The following is a 19,345-nucleotide window of genomic DNA, read 5'->3' as shown; positions in this document are numbered from 1 at the left end:
GTTATGGCAAATGTTAAAGTTTTTGGACAGACGGACAGACGCCATATATTAGACATTTGACCTTAAAGGATGACCTTGACCTTGACCTTTCACCACTCAAAATGTGCAGCTCAGTGAGATGCACATGCATGCCAAATAACAAGTTGCTATCTTCAATAGTGAAAAAGTTATGGCAAATGTTAAAGTTTTTGGACGGACAGACAGACGCCATATATTTGCAATTTGACCTTGAAGGATGACCTTGACCTTCACCTTTCACCACTCAAAATGTTCAGCTCCATGAGATACACATGCATGCCAAATATCAAGTTGCTATCTTCAATAGTGAAAAAGTTATGGCAAATGTTAAAGTTTTTGGACGGATGGACAGACGCCATATATTTGACATTTGATCTTGAAGGATGACCTTTCACCACTCAAAATGGGCAGCTCCGTGAGATGCACATGGATGCCAAATATCAAGTTGCTATCTTCAATATTGAAAAAGTTATGGCCAATGTTAAAGTTTTCGGACGGATGGACGCCATATATTTGACATTTGACCTTGAAGGATGATCTTGACCTTCACCTTTCACCACTCAAAATGTTCAGCTTCATGAGAAACACATGCATGCCAAATATCAAGTTGCTATCTTCAATAGTGAAAAAGTTATGGCCAATGTTAAAGGTTTTGGACAGACGCCATATATTAGACATTTGACCTAGATGGATGACCTTCACCTTCACCTTTCACCACTCAAAATGTGCAGCTCCGTGAGATGCACATACAAGCTAAATATCAAGTTGCTATCTTCAATATTGAAAAAGTTATGGCCATTTAAGTTTTCAAACAGACAGACAGACTGACATACACACATACTGACTGATGGACAGTTCAACTGCTATATGCCACCCTACCGGGGGCATAAAAATATGTTGAGTTTTCATGCAAAATCACACAAACAAACTACCTATGACTTTGTCACAAACTTGATTTATACCCCCTCACTACTTGGTTAATTACGTTTTTTTGGTTCAAACTCAGGGAACCTCGTGTGGTCTGTGGGGGTCAATAGCATGAAACAGTTGTATTGCAATTCTACACTTGGTGATGATATATTTGATGTTTTAATTAATTGCTTGAGATATGAAGTCTGCTCCACAAACTTATTACATTTACAGCAGAAAGACCGACATCTGACCGCATGACTGAGTGTCTTTGGTATATCCAATCCCTGGGGGAGTGCAATTGCAGTAAGTTAAACCAACCTGCAAACATTGCAGACAATGGAGATCGCATTTATCCTAAGGCAAGAACCCATATTGCAGAAAAGGGAGAGCACAATTATCCAAGGGCAAGAACTCACATTGCAGACAAGGGAGATCACAATACTCACATTGCAGACAAGGGAGATAACACTTGTCCAAGGGCAATAACTCGCGTTGCAGATAAGGGTATCACGTTTACAGATTTTTCTAAACGCAGTTCCAAACTGGAAAATAGTAATTACTTCCGGAAGTGCATATCCCATTCGCGCAATGATGTCACATTAAAACCATAAAATATTTTAAACCAGACCATCCGTATCACCACATGTGTATTCGTCATTCTATAAAAACAATTTGAACAACGTTGAAAATAATGTAAAATCGATGAAAAATACTGTATCCGAAACCAACACTCCGAAAAAAAAAGTAAGTGTTTTGCACATGAAATACATTGTGCATATTGTTTGACCGCAGAAAATGAAAAACCAATTAACTAGCAAAAACGTAATAAATATATAATTTGGTAAAATATTGCTTTTCAACATGCTACCACAGTGTTTTACTTAGCTTATCAATCACTTAAAATATTTCAAGTTGGCGGCATATGCACTGTTTTGTTGCCAAGTTGTATGACTTTCGGAAAGTAGCCAAGATTTTCGGTTAGTTTCCATAAATGTTTGTGCAATCCGCTAACCAATCAGAAATAAATAACTGCCGAATTTTGTAGCCCAGATTCATAGCAAGTACCCGGATTTCGCAGTTTGTCATCGATATATATTCAGACGGCTAGTCGGCTACGTTATTTGCACCATAATATTTATCATATTGATATTGACTGTCGTTTAAACGTTTTCTGTTTTGGTCAACGTTTTTTAGACAAAACACGAAACGCAATCATTTAACATTTAAACGTGATACCCTTAGTTGCAGACAAGGGAGATAACACTTATCCAAGGTCAAGATCTCATATTGCAGACGAGCTAGATCACACCAGGGCATGAACTCATATTGCAGATAAGAGATTTCACACTAAGGTCAAAGGACATGAACTATTATTGCAGATAAGATCACACTTTTTCAAGGGCAGCAACTCAAATTGAAGACAAGCCAGATAAACCTTATCCAGGGGCAATAATTTACATTGCAGACAATCGAAATAACACTTATCCAAGGACAAGAACTCACATTACAGACAAGGGAGGGAACAGTCTCTTATTCAAAGGTAATAACTCAGGGGAGATAAAACTGAAGTTGAAGGAGCTGTTCAGTAACAGAAACTCACATTGACCCAAGGGAGATCATTCTACTCACATTGAAGACAAGGGAGACAACATTGTGTTCTAAGAAGGTGTTCAGTAACAGCAACTCACATTGACAACAATGGAGACCATTCTACTCACATTGTAGACAAGATAGATACCACTGAGCTCTAATGAGGTGTTTGGTAACAGTAACTCACATTGAACAAGGGAGATCATTCTCCTCACATTGCAGACAAGGGAGACAACACTGAGCTCTAAGGAGGTGTTCAGTAACAGCCACTCACATTGACAACAAGGGAGATCATTCTACTCACATTGCAGACAAGGGAGGCAACACTGAGGTCAAAGGAGATGCTCAGTAACAGTGACTCACATTGCCGACATGCGTAATCACTCTACTGACATTGCAGACAGGGGGGATCACTCTACTCACATTGCAGACAAGGGAGGCAACACTAAGGTGAAAGCTGGTGTTAAGTAGCAGTTACTCACATTACAGACAAGGGAGATAACACTGAGGTCAAATGAGGTGTTCAGTAGCATAGACTTGTAGTCCATCTCACTCTCGACGACTACTGTCATCATCTTGGCCGACGCAAACATGAGCGGCGCTGACAGGAACGTGCACACAACCATCCCTGTCGCAACCTGGAAGGAAGTCAAAGAATTTACAGATAAATAACACTTCAGAGGTGTGTGAATCTCTATGACAGTTTTAAATTACTTTCAATAAAGATAAATTTTCAAAAATTAGTAAGACTTTGAGTCCAATACCCATACTTGGATGTCAATAAATCAGAGTATTAACTTATAGGATTATGACTGTCGTTTAAAAGTATCAACACTTCTTGGTCTGCATTACCCAACGCATTCTTAGTCTTAAAAAATGATCCAAGAAAAGTACTTTAGGGTTTGAATACCTTCAGGTTTACCACTAGTGCTCATGTGATTGATAAATGTTCAAAATAAGGAATAATGTAATTTAAGGTGATTAATACGAAATAAGACTTAAAAAAGCAATTCTTGAATATTACAATTTAAAGAATATTCTTCATTCTTAGTCTCAAGAATGGTTTGTTGAATACAGGTCCAAGCTTTAACTAATATTTTGGCCATGTTTGTCCATCCTTGTTCTTTACTCCATATATAGAGGACAACATTGAGAGTTTTCATAGAAATAGAAGGAGCCATAAGTTGGCCCTGCTAGTTACACCCCTAACACTTTAAGCTGAATGTTTTGACAGCAGAAACATGTAGTGAGGGGTTTAACTAATTGGATTATATTTGGAGTTCAAGATCATCAACCCAATAAATCTGCATATTTGGACTGAATAAATGTGTTAACATTTTCCCACTCAAAAGCAAAATTAAAAAGGTTATATGCAATCAGCATGAAACCAGAACAGCATGAAGTTACTTGCAGGCTGTTCAGGTTTTATGCTGTTTGCTGCTCACAGGTATCTAAGGTTTGGAAATGAAGCCGATTTTCTTAAGGACTACCAACGTGTCAGAGTGTGTGCCTGAGCGGTAATGATTTAACCCTTTCCCCCATAAATAGTAAATTGAAAATGGCTTTTGCAACCAGCATAAAACCAGAACATCCTGCGAGTAACTCGCAGTCTGTTCAGGTTTTATGCTGTTTGCTGCTCATCAGTATCTTAGGGTTGGAAAGAAGCCTTTAAAACTTGAATCTAGAAAGAAAGGTCTATAATTAAATTTAACTTCCTAAGGAACTACAAATGCGTAAAAATACTAAGTGGGAAAGGGAACTTACAATGTCTTGTGCAATGGAGAAGTGGCTGGAGTAGAGGAACACAGAGGGTGCAGTGGGGAAGGTGCCATACAGGAAGGCATACATGCTCAGGGAGCGAGAGTCGTTCAGTGGCTGATGCATCTCGAGGGCTCCAACCACCTGCCACGTAATCAGTGGCAGCAGCAGCCTGCAATACAAGAATAAACGTGAAACTGGAGTTTCACATAAAGAAATCTGGATTACCAGCAGAACAAAAAATGCATTTAGAATTTTATTACAGGGAAATAAAAAAATGATCAATTACCATTTAGTTTTATTATGTATGCATGATTTGTATGTGGTCATAAAAAATCAAACAAACAATAGTTTTAAAAAAAATGTGTAAATCATCAAATCATGGGATCTTAAAACAAATCAAATGTATCCCTGGACCCAGTATCTCTATAATTGGATTATGTATTGTTTTTCATCAGTCAAGATGTTAATGCACAATGTATAGTACAACAAAACAGTAATTTTCTATCAAGCATTATTTTTTAAATCAGAAATTTGTCTTTTAAATATTACACAACAATATATTAAAGCAGCTTCAAGTAATTCTCTTACGTCTTTGCCATAATGAGCAGGAAGGGAACAATCAGGCCCACGCCCATCTGACCTTGAACTTTACCAACAAGACTTAGTCCAAGGTAAAACAGCGCAGAGGCACTAAATGCATTTCCTGAAAACAAATATCTTGGTTTAATCAATCAATATGTAAAACTCAATGGTTCTATTAAAAGTTGTGTTCACAGATGTTTGTATTTTGAAAAATATCACAACATGAATTTACTTACAAAACTGCAAAATTTGGGATAGTTCAAAAGAATTTTAACTACAAGATCAATGATCAAAATACAAAATGTGCAAGCCTTGGATGTTGAAACACAGGAGCTCAAGAAACATGGGCTTATATGCCACCATTATACCATACGGGCCTATGAATTTAGATGGTAGTTTAGACACTATTTGGGTAATACATGTTTTTGCTAAATACATGTAAGCCATGAAAAACGTTAGAAACACTTATTTAATTTTGCATTATGAATCAATGAACTTTTTTTTGGTTTGAGTCAGCATTGTTATTTTGCTGGTTTAAATACAACGCAAACATTCTTGTTAAATCTACGAGAAAGTTTTAGTATATACCTATACATTTTATCACCATTGCATCAAGAGCTAAAGTATTATTGAGACAAACTAGATTCCATTTCCTGTGTCAATGTAAGGTACAACACATGTAAAAAGAATGCAAAAAAATGGCCCTCAAATCCAAAACCTCTTTGGCGCTAGGTAGACACTATATCCACAACTACCCCACTGTCATCCTGTTAGTAAGTTTTATTTCTGCTTGAGAAAGTTTAAAAAAGTTCAAAGAGGCGTAGTGGATAAGGTGTCCGCCTAGCTACGGGAATGTCATGGGTCGATCCCAACTGTGGGAGGGTTTCTTAGATCTTCCCAAAGACACCTAGTACTGGTTTTACCCAGGAAATAGGAGACTCGAGAGCGAATCAATATGTATGAGTCTTTCAATGCAATCAAGCTAAAATAAGTAGTTTCTTTTTTTCAACATTAAGGGGCTTTATGACTCACCGAGCACCTCCAGTATATTATCCAGCATATTCGGCACCTTCTGGTGTAACACAAAGTTTCCGGCTATTCCTATCAGCACCATGAACACTATAGGGTTGGAGAGAACGTCCCGTAGAACGTACAGTACCAGTCTACACCTGCCTGACCGGTGTCCTGTATCCTCACTGCGTCTGGCAAAGAAAAGGAGTCATGCATTATTGAAATCTGCCATTATGTGTGGAATGGACAATGTCTGCTATCAATCGGGGAAACTAAATGCGTTTGAAAACTGGATAGTGTAATTTGTTAATCTATTATCTTAATTTTGGATGTTTTGCTCACAATATTGTGAAGTTTTGGCCTCTGTCTTCAATACTGTTGGGGAAAAAATGTAGCCATGGCTCTAACACTCTACGACTATGATACACACTTTGACCCGTTTAGAGTCCCATAGAAAATACGATTAAATGTAAACCCTTTTTTTACTAGATTAAAGTTTCTTTAAAATAGGCGTTAAGTTGGTGTTTTTTGCCATTTTCAACATTATTTTAGTCCCATCACGGCGATCATTAACCAACTCACACTTTCATGAGATGGCAGGTTTATTGGTACTAAGTGCACATACATGTACTGACAAACGCTTTTCTTGAATCTGGGGGGGTGGGGAAATGGTAGTATAAAGGATTTCATACCAATCCCGATATAAATTGCATGCCTGGGGAGGAAATGGCATCCACCATCCTTGGATTTGTATGCTGGCACTAAAAAATTTGACCTAGTAGCACTCAAGCATTATAAATGTAATAATGCCCATGTAAAAGTCTTATGTTTAAAGTGCCTATACATGTTAGCTTGTTCTGGGAAAACTGGGCTTAATGCATGTGCGTAGTCTGCACAGGCTACTCAGGACAACACTTTGTACCTAGACTGGATTTTCATTTAGAAGATACTTCATTGAAACGAAAAATTCAATAAAAGCAAAAATAATCGTCGCTGATTAGCCTGTGCAGACTGCACAGGCTAATCTGGGACAAAATGTTACGCACATGCATTAGCCACCATTTTCCCAGAACAAGACTCATGTTATTGCATACCTGTGAATTTCCAGCATGGTGAACCCAATAGGGTTAAGCAGCACAAGGGAGATGGGAGCCACCAGATAGATGTACTGCAGGTATTCAGGGTGACTTTCCCAGTACAGGGCCTTCACTGAAACACACACACAGTACTTTTTTTTAATTTTACATGACTATTTTAATTGAACAATTTATTGGTAATTAAAAAAAAAAATCATTTAATGAACATCAATTGGAAAAACAGGATTCCTGTTGAAAACATTTGTCAAGTCTGTTGAATAAAAACAATGCCATTAATGTAGAGCGCAATTTTTTTAGTTACAGTCTGCACAAGTTATATTTTATCATAACCAAAAATCTTGAGCATGACAAGCTGTTTCCAAATGGTGAAAATGTTCTTTGCATAAATTTTTCTGTTAAATGAATTTGTTATCCAGACAATGTAGATGCCATATATGACCTCTGACCTCTGAACTAAAGCAGTGTATTGGAAGAATCAATCGTTATCAAATAAAGTATTCAATATGCCCTGAAACAATATAATTAAAACACGTTTGCCAGAATACTTACAAATAGGATACCCAAGGGCAAAGTCGTTGCTCTGAGTGGCAAATATTGCAAAGAGTCCCGCAAATCCTAGGTGAAGAGGGCGCTTGAGCAGCAGGGTCAAACCGGCCACAGCCACAAACACGATCGTCTTTGAAATCAGTATGCCCAGCAGAAAATACCAGTTCACTTGACTGAAGTTTAGCACGACCATGCTGCGAAATAAGAGGGCCGGTAGACAGAACTGCCCCACAAATGTTCCAATACCTTTGCCCTGGGAGCTAGTAATGAGTTTGGCCCGGCCTGCGATGTACCCTGCCAGGATTATGGCAAAGCATTGCAGAATAACTGTGTACAGATTGTCAAACGAGGGTGAGTTGTTTCCCCCTGACGTTCCATTCTGACTGGTGTTTGCGGCATTCAATCCTATATGATTCAAACTGAGGTTTTCTAATGTTGTCATGTTTAGATGGTGATGTTTTTTCAATGGGATGTTATCTCTTTTGATATGTTTCACTGTTAAATGTTGTCTTTGCAGTGGTTAATGTTCAATACACTTCTAGTCAATGATTTTGCACGCATTCTGGTCTGGAAATTAGAAGTACATAATTGTATTATTCAATTTATTGTATTGCAAGAAATGAATTATCTCTGTAGAACACAATCAATATATATTCTTAAAATAAATGTAGAATTGTGTAAAGAATAAGTATTCACAATGGCATCAAGAAATATTTAACTATTTTCTTGTTGTTTATAATTTTAAATTATTGTGTTTTTGTCACCTTTGTGGGAAAGGTGGAGGGCCCTTATAATGGGGATTTTAATATAAAATAACTAATGATAATTCTATTTATATTGATAAGCATGATAACATGTTCATATTTTAGTTAAGAAATTATTAAAAGCTAACAGTTGATTACTGTGGCAATATCCCATACATATTGGAGATCCCATACATTTAAAGAAAAGGGTGCCACTAGCAATGATACATGTAGCAAGAATAAGTATAATACGATCGTTGAATATTTCCAAAATAATAATCTTTACTCTTTTTCTGGAAAAAAACATAAATCTGTACATTTCTTAGATGTAATCACACCAAAACAATTCATGATATTGGCTTCAATCAGAAAAATCAATGTGATGTCAAAACTATTGTTCAATACAGTGAAATAATATCCTTTTAAATGAAAATTAAATACCAAATGAACAAAACTTTAAAATATTTATGAATATAAATCAAACAATCTCACTACTATAAGGTGGTTTACCTGTGCTGCATAATTCAGAAATTATTTTTTAGGCACACCTTAAAGCATGTGCATTTTACTGAATTGGTTCTTTGAATTTCTGAAACTTCTTTCAAAACATATGTACATGTATCTGCCCAAGTTTTATTGAACAATAATTAATAACCCACACTTACTTTTCTTACACAAAGCAAGTTAAGGGTAATGTAAAATTCTTTATTAATCACTAATTAAATACATTTCAAAGATTTTTCTAAATTATGCTCCGACGGACATCATCAAAACAATATCCCTCTGAATACAGCAGGGTATAGTAAGCAGAAAAAAATCACTGTGCAAGGTAAAAAGGTATTGTTATAGGGTTAAATAATAGTTCTTTTTTTTTCAAACCAAGTTGTAAACTTCATAAATCTAGTAAATTTATAAGTCACTGATTTTGAACTTTTCTTTTTCGAGTTAAATTACACAAAATAACCCACACATTTCAACATCGTCCTCAAAATTAGCAACAGCATACAGTGTTTTTCTTTGTTTAAATTTGGTCCGGAAGGGAGACCCATTCCAAAGGAAAAAAGTACCGGTATATATTTTTCCCAAATGGGACCTCCAAATTCCCAATTGAAGGTTTCCTAAAAAAAGTCTAAACATGTCATTCAACTCCAAATCCCGCTCTAAAAGTTGAACCTTCCAAAAGATAATAATGAATCACTTTAAATATCAATTTAAAGTGTTTGTAAGCATAAAATCAACAACCTTAATTTCCCCGTTTTAGTCAAAAGGACACTTAATTTCCCAATCCAAAGGGACCCAGTCCCATTCTCAAAATAGTGGAAATAAAAACACTGGCATAAAGTGAATATATATAACTTAATCGTTCTTTTGCCTAGGTTTCATCCCAGTAAACACTTATCATATCTCCCACATACATGTACTGGGTACTTACTGGTCAAGCACCTTAATAAACTTTATTATCACAACAAGTGACAATTGCAATCATTTCCCATATGTGTTATTACTATTGCAATATGTAAAAAACTCAAGCCAGGGACGTAGCTTGAGTCAAGGCAGAAAATGTTATGTGTGATACCTGAGACAGATTATAGAATGTAAATAAAGTCCCAATATCTTTACTTTTCTTATAAAAACTCAGTTAAATTCTTATATTTCACCTGTCAAGAATAAAATTTTAAGATGCATTAAGTAACAACAAAAAATTCAAATATTGCATCATCTGACAATATGTAATTGCAGTTTTATTGCAAAATGGATTGATGAGAATCTGGTGTTTGTGTCTAGCATGTCTATATCATATATAAGGTGATCATATTATTTTTGGTTTAACCAGTCTAAAACTGATTGTGTTCCAAAAAGACTGATTGAAGTTACAGGCATTTGGTCCAACCATTTTTCTTCAATTTTAGTCACTTTAAAAAATCAACCAAATCATCCAAGTTGTTCCCATCATGCACCTGTTACATGTATATGGTCCCAAGGCCAAGGCAGCACATGTGTGACAGTGCCTGTATCAGTGATGCATTAAATTAACAATCCAGGTGTGTTGCTATCCATCCATAATTGCAGTGATTTTGCAGCAGGTTGTAGGTTTAGTTTACATTACCGGTACATAAAAAATGAAAATAAAAAAATGGATAAAAATAAATGCAAATCCTATAAAAACAAGCAAAGTCGTTAAATCGATATCCGCAGCCAAAAAATTTTTTATTTAAAGTAAAGGGTTATAGTTCTTGAGCATGGGGCTCAGGGCTTTTCACCCTTATATAACAGGGGCCGAAATTCGGCCCCTTCCCAATTGAAAATAAGGTCATTTTTTCCCAAAATTGATAGAGCAATTTCTCAAATTCTAAAAAAAAAATATTTTTTTTAACTTAGACATATTGGGCATCTTCCAAATTAAAGCAATGAGCTTTAATATGATTAAGAATGCACCATAATGTGTATTTTAATACTTCTGCACAATGAAAAAGACCCTGTTTCAAAAACTTTCAAAAAACATGGTCTTCCCAAAATGAGCAGTTATCGCGCATGAAATTGCCAATTTGAAAGGCAAGGGCCTCTTCCCAATTTCCTGATGAAAAGCCCAGGGACTAATCTATATTAATACACCCAAGAAGTTTCATGTTTTAATATTGTATTGTATCTGAGATAATTAGCCCTGAAAAGTTACATCATACAAAAACATCATATTACTCTTTTTTAAGAAAGTGTAGGGTTATGGTTCTTGTACATGGCACTTCTCCTCATTTACATGTATACACCTGTGAAGTTTTATGTTGAAATCTTATTTAGTTTCTGAGATATAGCCCATATCAAGTTTCTGAGATATAGCCTGTCTTTGTGACAGACGGACAGACTGCAGCTCGGGATAAAAAGGCTGTTTATACTAAACGGTAAACCTCATCATGTGGCATAATTAAGCATATATAAACTTATTTAAACAAGTTTGTATAGATGTTTGAGTTTTCAAAACTCCAAAGGTTATAATTAATATTAGAATTAACATTTTCAACATTTACCAGTTTCTGGTAAACACCATTTTGAATAAAAACTCCAGACAAAATATGAGATCAGCCGGCCTTCAACGATTAACATTCCAAAAATATGAAACCTGCAGACATAAGGTACTTATTTAGCATTCCCCTCTTGAATTTTAAATCTTATTGGGGAACATTTAAAGGTAGGAAATTAACTAAATTATGCTACATGATTAAGCTTCAAACAAATGTATTCGAAAGTTTGGCTATATGATGCAACTTTAAGTTAAAAGCTGATTTAGTTATTTAAAAAAATAATTAGTTTTTGGCAATTAGTGACAAAACACTTTCTTTTTTAGCTATATTTTCGTTCGTATCATTTTGAATATGTTATACTTACATATGTACCTAGGTTATGCTCATGCAACTTTTTATTATCAATAAATCATCACCATGGCCACCTGTTTCACAGGTAATGTTGCTTAAGCTGTTGTATTGTACAGTAAGATTACATGCAATAACATAGAAATATACGTGTTGTATAAGATTAATTCATGTCCATGTATTTCTTACAAGGATTGCAGATTGCAACACATGGGAAAAATGCATATGTATTGAGTAACACATGAATAATAAGGTTATTAGCTGGGATCTTCGGTCAATCCGTCCTGATGTCTGCCTATTTCACTCCTGTTTTCTTTAACCAAAACTAGTATATATGCAAATGTGCATTTTAATGTTTAAACCCATGTATGCCTAGCGTCTAGAAAAAAGGCCTTGGCAAACAGCGTAGGCCCAGATGAGACGCCCCATGATGTGGCATCTCATCAGGGTCTGCGCTGTTTGTTTGAAGAAATTTCTGTAAGAAATATTCTAAATAAAGAAATAAAAGTACTAGACATCCCTTATTTTGGAAATAAATTGATCCAATTTTAAAGGATGGGAGAGTCCACTAGGCATAAATTGGTCAACTATAGCTGCATAAATATTTTTTATGGAAAACAGTGTCCATATTATGGTTAATACTCACTATTCATAACTTCGTTTTAGCACGCTATTGAATTACCCAGATTCATTTGTGACGGCTAAAATCCTCATCATTTAAGTAGAATTTATAAACTCTCAACATTAATTATTCATGAATCATTAACAGTTCATTTCATAGTCCATATCCTGGTTCATTTCTTATAGCTACCAACTATGCAAACAATTATGCATGAAATTATATGAGAGGCCTGTACATTTCATACACCATAAAACAAAAGTTATTTTACATCAAGCGTTAATGGTTGCATTTGATTTACAATATCTTTAAATTAAGATAGTCAGTCCAAGGGTTATCACATGATTGTTTATTTTCTGTTTAACAACATACCAGTAAATTGTTCATAAACTTGGTACTTACTTCTTATCACTGATGGTAATCCTTATAATATATGAATTGTGTTTTTATTTTCATAAGAAATAATTAAAATGTTTTGATAAACACACACTCTTATAAAATGCAGATTATGTATAAATTCAAATAACATTAATAAACATTTGTACATAAGAGTCTATAATCAGTGTTATGCAACCAAAAACTAAATACATGGCATTTAAGCCAAAATGTCAAAAACTGGAACACCCGATAATTAACATTGCGATACATTAAAATCTGCATAACTGCACATCTATCAAAGATTTACGCTACGTTGATCTTTGTACAGTAGAAAACTGACTTGACTTACATTGTAATATAATTATGAAATCTGGTTAAAGAAAAGATATATATGATAAGTGCACTGATTAAAACTGCCAAGAAACAAGATTTTTAACATTTTACAAATTACCTTAGTTATAATTTAATTGACTTGCAAATCGATGTGTGCATATAAGCCACCTACACACACAATTTCTACGCAATATTTCCTTCTTTATTTAAGCTTTGAGCGCTAACGTAAAATACACTTTTAGCAGCATTAGCCTTGACCCCATTGGCCTTAAATGCAATCCTATGCTAGGTGCATGTCAGATAAAGATAGGAGTTATTGTAAGCAAATGTTTACCTGAATTGCCTTAGCACAAAAACAACAATACGATGAATTATTCTTCTCAATTTAAGGCCAGAGTTACGGGCCTCTGTCAGGGAACTTGCTTGATGATCCAAAACATATGCTTGGAGTTTCAATTGAATACTGGCTGTAGTTACAGAGATACTTGCTTGCACACTTACAAACGGATTATAACTTGCACACAAACATTTACCTGAATTTTCCATGTACATGTACAAACACTGCACAATTCTGCTAAATTGCAGGTCAGACTTATACACTGTGGCACACTGCCAGACTGTAAGTCAGACTTATACACTGTGACACACTGCCAGACTGCAGGTCAGACTTATACACTGTGGCACACTGCCAGACTGAAGGTCAGACTTATACACTGTGGCACACTGCCAGACTGTAAGTCAGACCTATACACTGTGGCATACAGCCAGACTGAAGGTCAGACTTTTACACTGTGGCATACTGCCAGACTGTAAGTCAGACTTATACACTGTGGCATACTGCCAGACTGAAGGTCAGACTTATACACTGTGGCACACTGCCAGACTGTAAGTCAGACATATACACTGTGGCATACAGCCAGACTGAAGGTCAGACTTATAGACTGTGGCATACTGCCAGACTGAAGGTCAGACTTATACACTGTGGCACACTGCCAGACTGTAAGTCAGACCTATACACTGTGGCATACAGCCAGACTGAAGGTCAGACTTATACACTGTGGCATACAGCCAGACTGTAAGTCAGACTTATACACTGTGGCATACAGCCAGACTGAAGGTCAGACTTATACACCGTGTCACACTGCCAGACTGTAAGTCAGACTTATACACTGTGGCATACTGCCAGACTGAAGGTCAGACTTACACACTGTGGCACACTGCCAGACTTTAAGTGAGACATATACACTGTGGCATACTGCCAGACTGAAGGTCAGACTTATACACCGTGTCACACTGCCAGACTGTAAGTCAGACCTATACACTGTGGCATACAGCCAGACTGAAGGTCAGACTTTTACACTGTGGCATACTGCCAGACTGTAAGTCAGACTTATACACTGTGGCATACTGCCAGACTGAAGGTCAGACATATACACTGTGTCACACTGCCAGACTGTAAGTCAGACCTTAACACTGTGGCATACAGCCAGACTGAAGGTCAGAATTTTACACTGTGGCACACTGCCAGACTGTAAGTCAGACTTATACACCGTGGCAAACAGCCAGACTGAAGGTCAGACTTATAAACTGTGGCATACAGCCAGACTGTAAGTCAGACTTATACGCTGTGGCATACAGCCAGACTGAAGGTCAGACTTTTACACTGTGGCATACTGCCAGACTGTAAGTCAGACTTATACACTGTGGCATACAGCCAGACTGAAGGTCAGACTTATACACTGTGGCACACTGCCAGACTGTAAATAAGACATATACACTGTGGCATACTGCCAGACTGAAGGTCAGACATATACACCGTGTCACACTGCCAGACTGTAAGTCAGACCTAAACACTGTGGCATACAGCCAGACTGAAGGTCAGAATTTTACACTGTGGCACACTGCCAGACTGTAAGTCAGACTTATACGCTGTGGCACACTGCCAGACTGTAAGTCAGACTTATACACCGTGTCACACTGCCAGACTGTAAGTCAGACTTATACACTGTGGCACACTGCCAGACTGCAGGTCAGACTTAAACACTGTGGCACACTGCCAGACTGTAAGTCAGACTTATACACTGTGTCATACTGCCAAACTGTAAGTCAGACTTATACAATGTGGCACACTGCCAGACTGTAAGTCAGACTAATACACCATGTCATACTGCCAGACTGTAAGTCAGACTTATACACTGTGGCACACTGCCAGACTGTAAGTCAGACTTATACACCGTGTCATACTGCCAGACAGTAAGTCAGACTTATACACTGTGGCACACTGCCAGACTGCAGGCCAGACTTATACACCGTGTCATACTGCCAGACTGTAAGTCAGACTTTTACACCGTGTCACACTGCCAGACTGTAAGTCAGACTTATACACCGTGTCACACTGCCAGACTGCAGGTCAGACTTATACACTGTGGCACACTGCCAGACTGTAAGTCAGAATTATACACCGTGTCACACTGCGAGACTGTAAGTCAGACTTATACACCGTGTCACACTGCCAGACTGCAGGTCAGACTTATACACTGTGGCACACTGCCAGACTGTAAGTCAAAATTATACACTGTGGCACACTGCCAGACTGTAAGTCAGACTTATACACCGTGTCACACTGCCAGACTGCAGGTTAGACTTATACACTGTGGCACACTGCCAGACTGTAAGTCAAAATTATACACCGTGTCACACTGCCTGACTGTAAGTCAGACTTTAACACTGTGTCACACTGCCAGACTGCAGGTAAGACTTATACACCGTGTCACACTGCCAGACTGTAAGTCAGACTTATACACCGTGTCACACTGCCAGACTGTAAGTCAGACTTATACACAGTGTCACACTGCCAGACTGCAGGTCAGACTTATACACTGTGGCACACTGCAAGACTGTAAGTCAGACTTATACACCATGTCACACTGCCAGACTGCAGGTCAGATTTATACACTGTGGCACACTGCCAGGCTGTAAGTCAGACTTAAACACTGTGGCACACTGCCAGACTGTAAGTCAGACTTATACACTGTGTCACACTGCCAGACTGCAGGTTAGACTTATACACTGTGGCACACTGCCAGGCTGCAGGTTAGACTTATACACCGTGTCACACTGCCAGACTGCAGGTCAGACCTATACACTGTGGAACACTGCCAGGCTGCAGGTTACACTTATACACTGTGTTACACTGCCAGACTGCAGGTCAGACTTATACACTGTGGCACACTGCCAGATCTCAGGTCAGACTTATACACTGTGGCACACTGCCAGACTACAGGTCAGACTTGTACACTGTAGCACACTGCAAGACTGAAGGTCACACTTACAATGTTTACACTGTGTCACACTGCCAGACTGCAGGTCAGACTTATACACTGTGGCACACTGCCAGATCTCAGGTCAGACTATAACACTGTGGCACACTGCCAGACTGCAGGTCAGACTTATACACTGTAGCTCACTGCCAGACTGCAGGTCAGATTTATACACTGTGGCACACTGCCAGACTGCTGGTCAGAATTATACACTGTGGCACACTGCCAGACTGCAGGTCAGATTTATACACTGTCAGGGCTTCCTCTGGCTCAAAATTTTCTGTAGCCATATTTACCTTTTTATGTCTTAATTCTTATTATTTTTTATATTTTATGGGTGATTATGTAGAAAACCTTGTAGCCAAATGGATTTTTTTGAAGCCAAATTTCCTTATTTGTAGCCATTGGCTAATTTGGCGAATGGCAGAGTAAGCCCTGACTGTGGCACAATGCCAGACTGCAGGTCAGACTTATACACTGTGGCACACTGCCAGACCGCAGGTCAGATTTATACACTGTGGCACACTGCCAGACTGCAGGTCAGATTTATACACTGTGGCACACTGCCAGACTGCAGGTCAGACTTATACACTGTGGCACACTGCCAGACTGCTGGTCAGAATTATACACTGTGGCACACTGCCAGACTGCGATCAGATTTATACACTGTGGCACACTGCCAGACTGCAGGTCAGACTTACACACTGTGGCACACTGCCAGACTGCAGGTCAGACCTATACACTGTGGCACACTGCCAGACTGCAGGTCAGACCTATACAATGTGGCACACTGCCAGACTGCAGGTCAGACTTATACACTGTGGCAAACTACACTTAGACTTTATGTCATTGAGTAAAACTTTGCTGAAAATCATGCTGGTCGTTCAGGTGCTACTCAGTGTTATAACCTGTCAACAGCACTGGCAAGTGAGAACAGAAAAGATTTCTCTGAGGATAAATTTTATTTGCAGAGATTCTGCACCTAAGAATATATACCGGTATCCTCTGATGTTAGCTTTTTGATAAGAAATTCATTGTTAGCAGAGAAGGCCACGGGTCCTGTTGTGCAATAGATCTAGACAAATCTTAAGTTTTAATTAATTGCCTACTAACCCAGTTAAAAAAAAATGAACATTAGTGATTTAGAATCAGTATGTTGCTAAAATTAAGGACACGTGGAAGTTACCCAGAAAAAATAATAACTAAAATGTAGTGACCAGAGACATTGGTACATAAACTGAACTACATTTTTGTCAACATTTGTAAATTTCGGGAAATATTTCCCATGAAGATTAATATGATCCGCCAAGGATCAAAACGCAAGCTTCACAATGTAATGTGTATGTATATATATGTACACATAGACTATGCAAACATACATTTGGATGGACAAGTGCAAATAACTTGAAGATTTATTGAAAATGAATTACGTTGTGTGTAAGATGGAACAACATTGGTGAGTAATTCATTTAATGCTAAAACACTATGTTCATGTACTACAAACTAATTTTTTTTTGTTTTTAAATATTCTGCTTTATTATGTTTGTCACTGTTTAAAGTTTCTTGTAAATGTCATGCAAGTGAAATGGACGGTATTTAAAAGGAAATATATTAGACATATTAATTAAACTCAGTTAAATACAACAATAACAATCAGAGTTGCCAAATAGATAAAAAGCATCTAAGTTAAACTATCCTACAATTGTCAAGTGAAGAAGTCAAGAACAAGATACAGTTTTATAAATAAACATTTTCGAACAGAAGTTTGAGTTATAATTTATTTGTTATAGATATATTGCGTTTGAAATTTTCATTTAAGTGTTTTATTAACTCTTCGGCAGTTCATATACTTAAGTGGCCGAATATTTAGTAAAACAGGCGGATAACATTAAACCGAAACAGTTTTGTCCGAACACAGATGCAATAAGCACAACATTACCAATGTACTTGTTGTTGCAAAATAAACAACATAAGTTTACGGATGAAAGTAATACTTACTCAATTGCACAAATAAATAAATAGAACCGCTGGATAACGTAAAATTAATGAAAGGTTTGCCATAATATGGTCGCAAATGTTTGTTTACTTTTTAGCTTTGGTGTCCTGCGAAAATATTGTGTTGTATAAACTGTGTCAAAGGATTGCAATCGTGAAACATCGACTATCTCCGGAATCCTCCTTTAAAAAGATTTATGCAATCGGGACTCCTCGGACAATTCCGCCATATCGGCGATCGTCTCTCGGGTGTATTTGGTGGAAGGATATGTCTAACGCCTCTAGGCGGAAGATATTACACCGAAAATATAGTTCGGGTTACACACCATTAAATTTGCACTGAATCAACCGATAATATAGATATATAAGGACGAATATATTTAAGGAGTAATATAATAGAATATTTATTAATGTTATTGTTTAAAATTAGATATTTTGCATGCAAAATATTCAAATTTTAATAAAATGCTAAGAAAGCCAATTAGTTGTTTATTGAAGTGAAAACATCAACATTATTCAAACTTAAAAGAATCAGTATTTCTTAAATTATATTCATTGCAACATTGCTGATGTTCGGCTGCAGGCGACAAACTTTGAGATTTAATCAATATGTCTATGTTCTATACCATCAACAATCGTACAACACTGTACAGTGGTACAGAGAAAACTCTTCGATGTAATATAAGAAATAGTAAACTCCACGTTGGTCCCAATGGCATTATAGTGACCAGCCAGGCAGTCACAAACTGTATATTTCATGTAATGGAATAAGTGGGGCTTGATTGAATTTGAAAAACGATTTTTTTCTGTACATTTGATGATGGCAACCATACAGTACTTCTGGCAGATATTGTTTATACTTTATCCTAGGCATTTTAATTCCAGATGTTGTTATAATCCCGGCCAGGCAACTAGCTTTTCAAAGCTTTAAACAATCCAGTGCCTTTAAAATTAAGGACAGTGTAACAATGTTCAGTTTTGTAATATTAATATATTAAGGCATAACTTTGCCCTTGGAAATGAACTCAATTCAGAATGGCCTCTCAAAATAAGACATACTGTATTGGAAATGTTA

General features: G+C 37.1%; 1 protein-coding gene across 3 annotated transcripts in view; it reads right to left on the bottom strand.

The window, feature by feature from the left end:
- Positions 1 to 18,390, bottom strand: part of LOC127855555 (integral membrane protein GPR155-like) — a 42,761-nt gene extending 24,371 nt beyond the window's left edge. For all 3 annotated transcript variants that reach the window (XM_052391282.1, XM_052391283.1, XM_052391284.1), the window contains exons 1-7: positions 18,274 to 18,390; positions 7,521 to 8,084; positions 6,969 to 7,083; positions 5,896 to 6,065; positions 4,870 to 4,984; positions 4,285 to 4,450; positions 3,003 to 3,158 (exon numbers count right to left, since the gene is read on the bottom strand). In XM_052391282.1, coding sequence (XP_052247242.1) covers positions 3,003 to 3,158; positions 4,285 to 4,450; positions 4,870 to 4,984; positions 5,896 to 6,065; positions 6,969 to 7,083; positions 7,521 to 7,959 — 1,161 coding nt within the window. In that variant the 5' untranslated portion in view covers positions 7,960 to 8,084; positions 18,274 to 18,390. The remainder of the gene's footprint in view (positions 1 to 3,002; positions 3,159 to 4,284; positions 4,451 to 4,869; positions 4,985 to 5,895; positions 6,066 to 6,968; positions 7,084 to 7,520; positions 8,085 to 18,273) is intronic.
- Between the last annotated feature and the right edge of the window lie 955 nt (positions 18,391 to 19,345).

Source organism: Dreissena polymorpha, chromosome 13 (assembly GCF_020536995.1).
Source record: "Dreissena polymorpha isolate Duluth1 chromosome 13, UMN_Dpol_1.0, whole genome shotgun sequence".
NCBI lineage: Eukaryota > Metazoa > Mollusca > Bivalvia > Myida > Dreissenidae > Dreissena > Dreissena polymorpha.
Note: the sequence above shows the minus strand (reverse complement) of the source record. Positions and strands in the feature narration are given on the sequence as shown.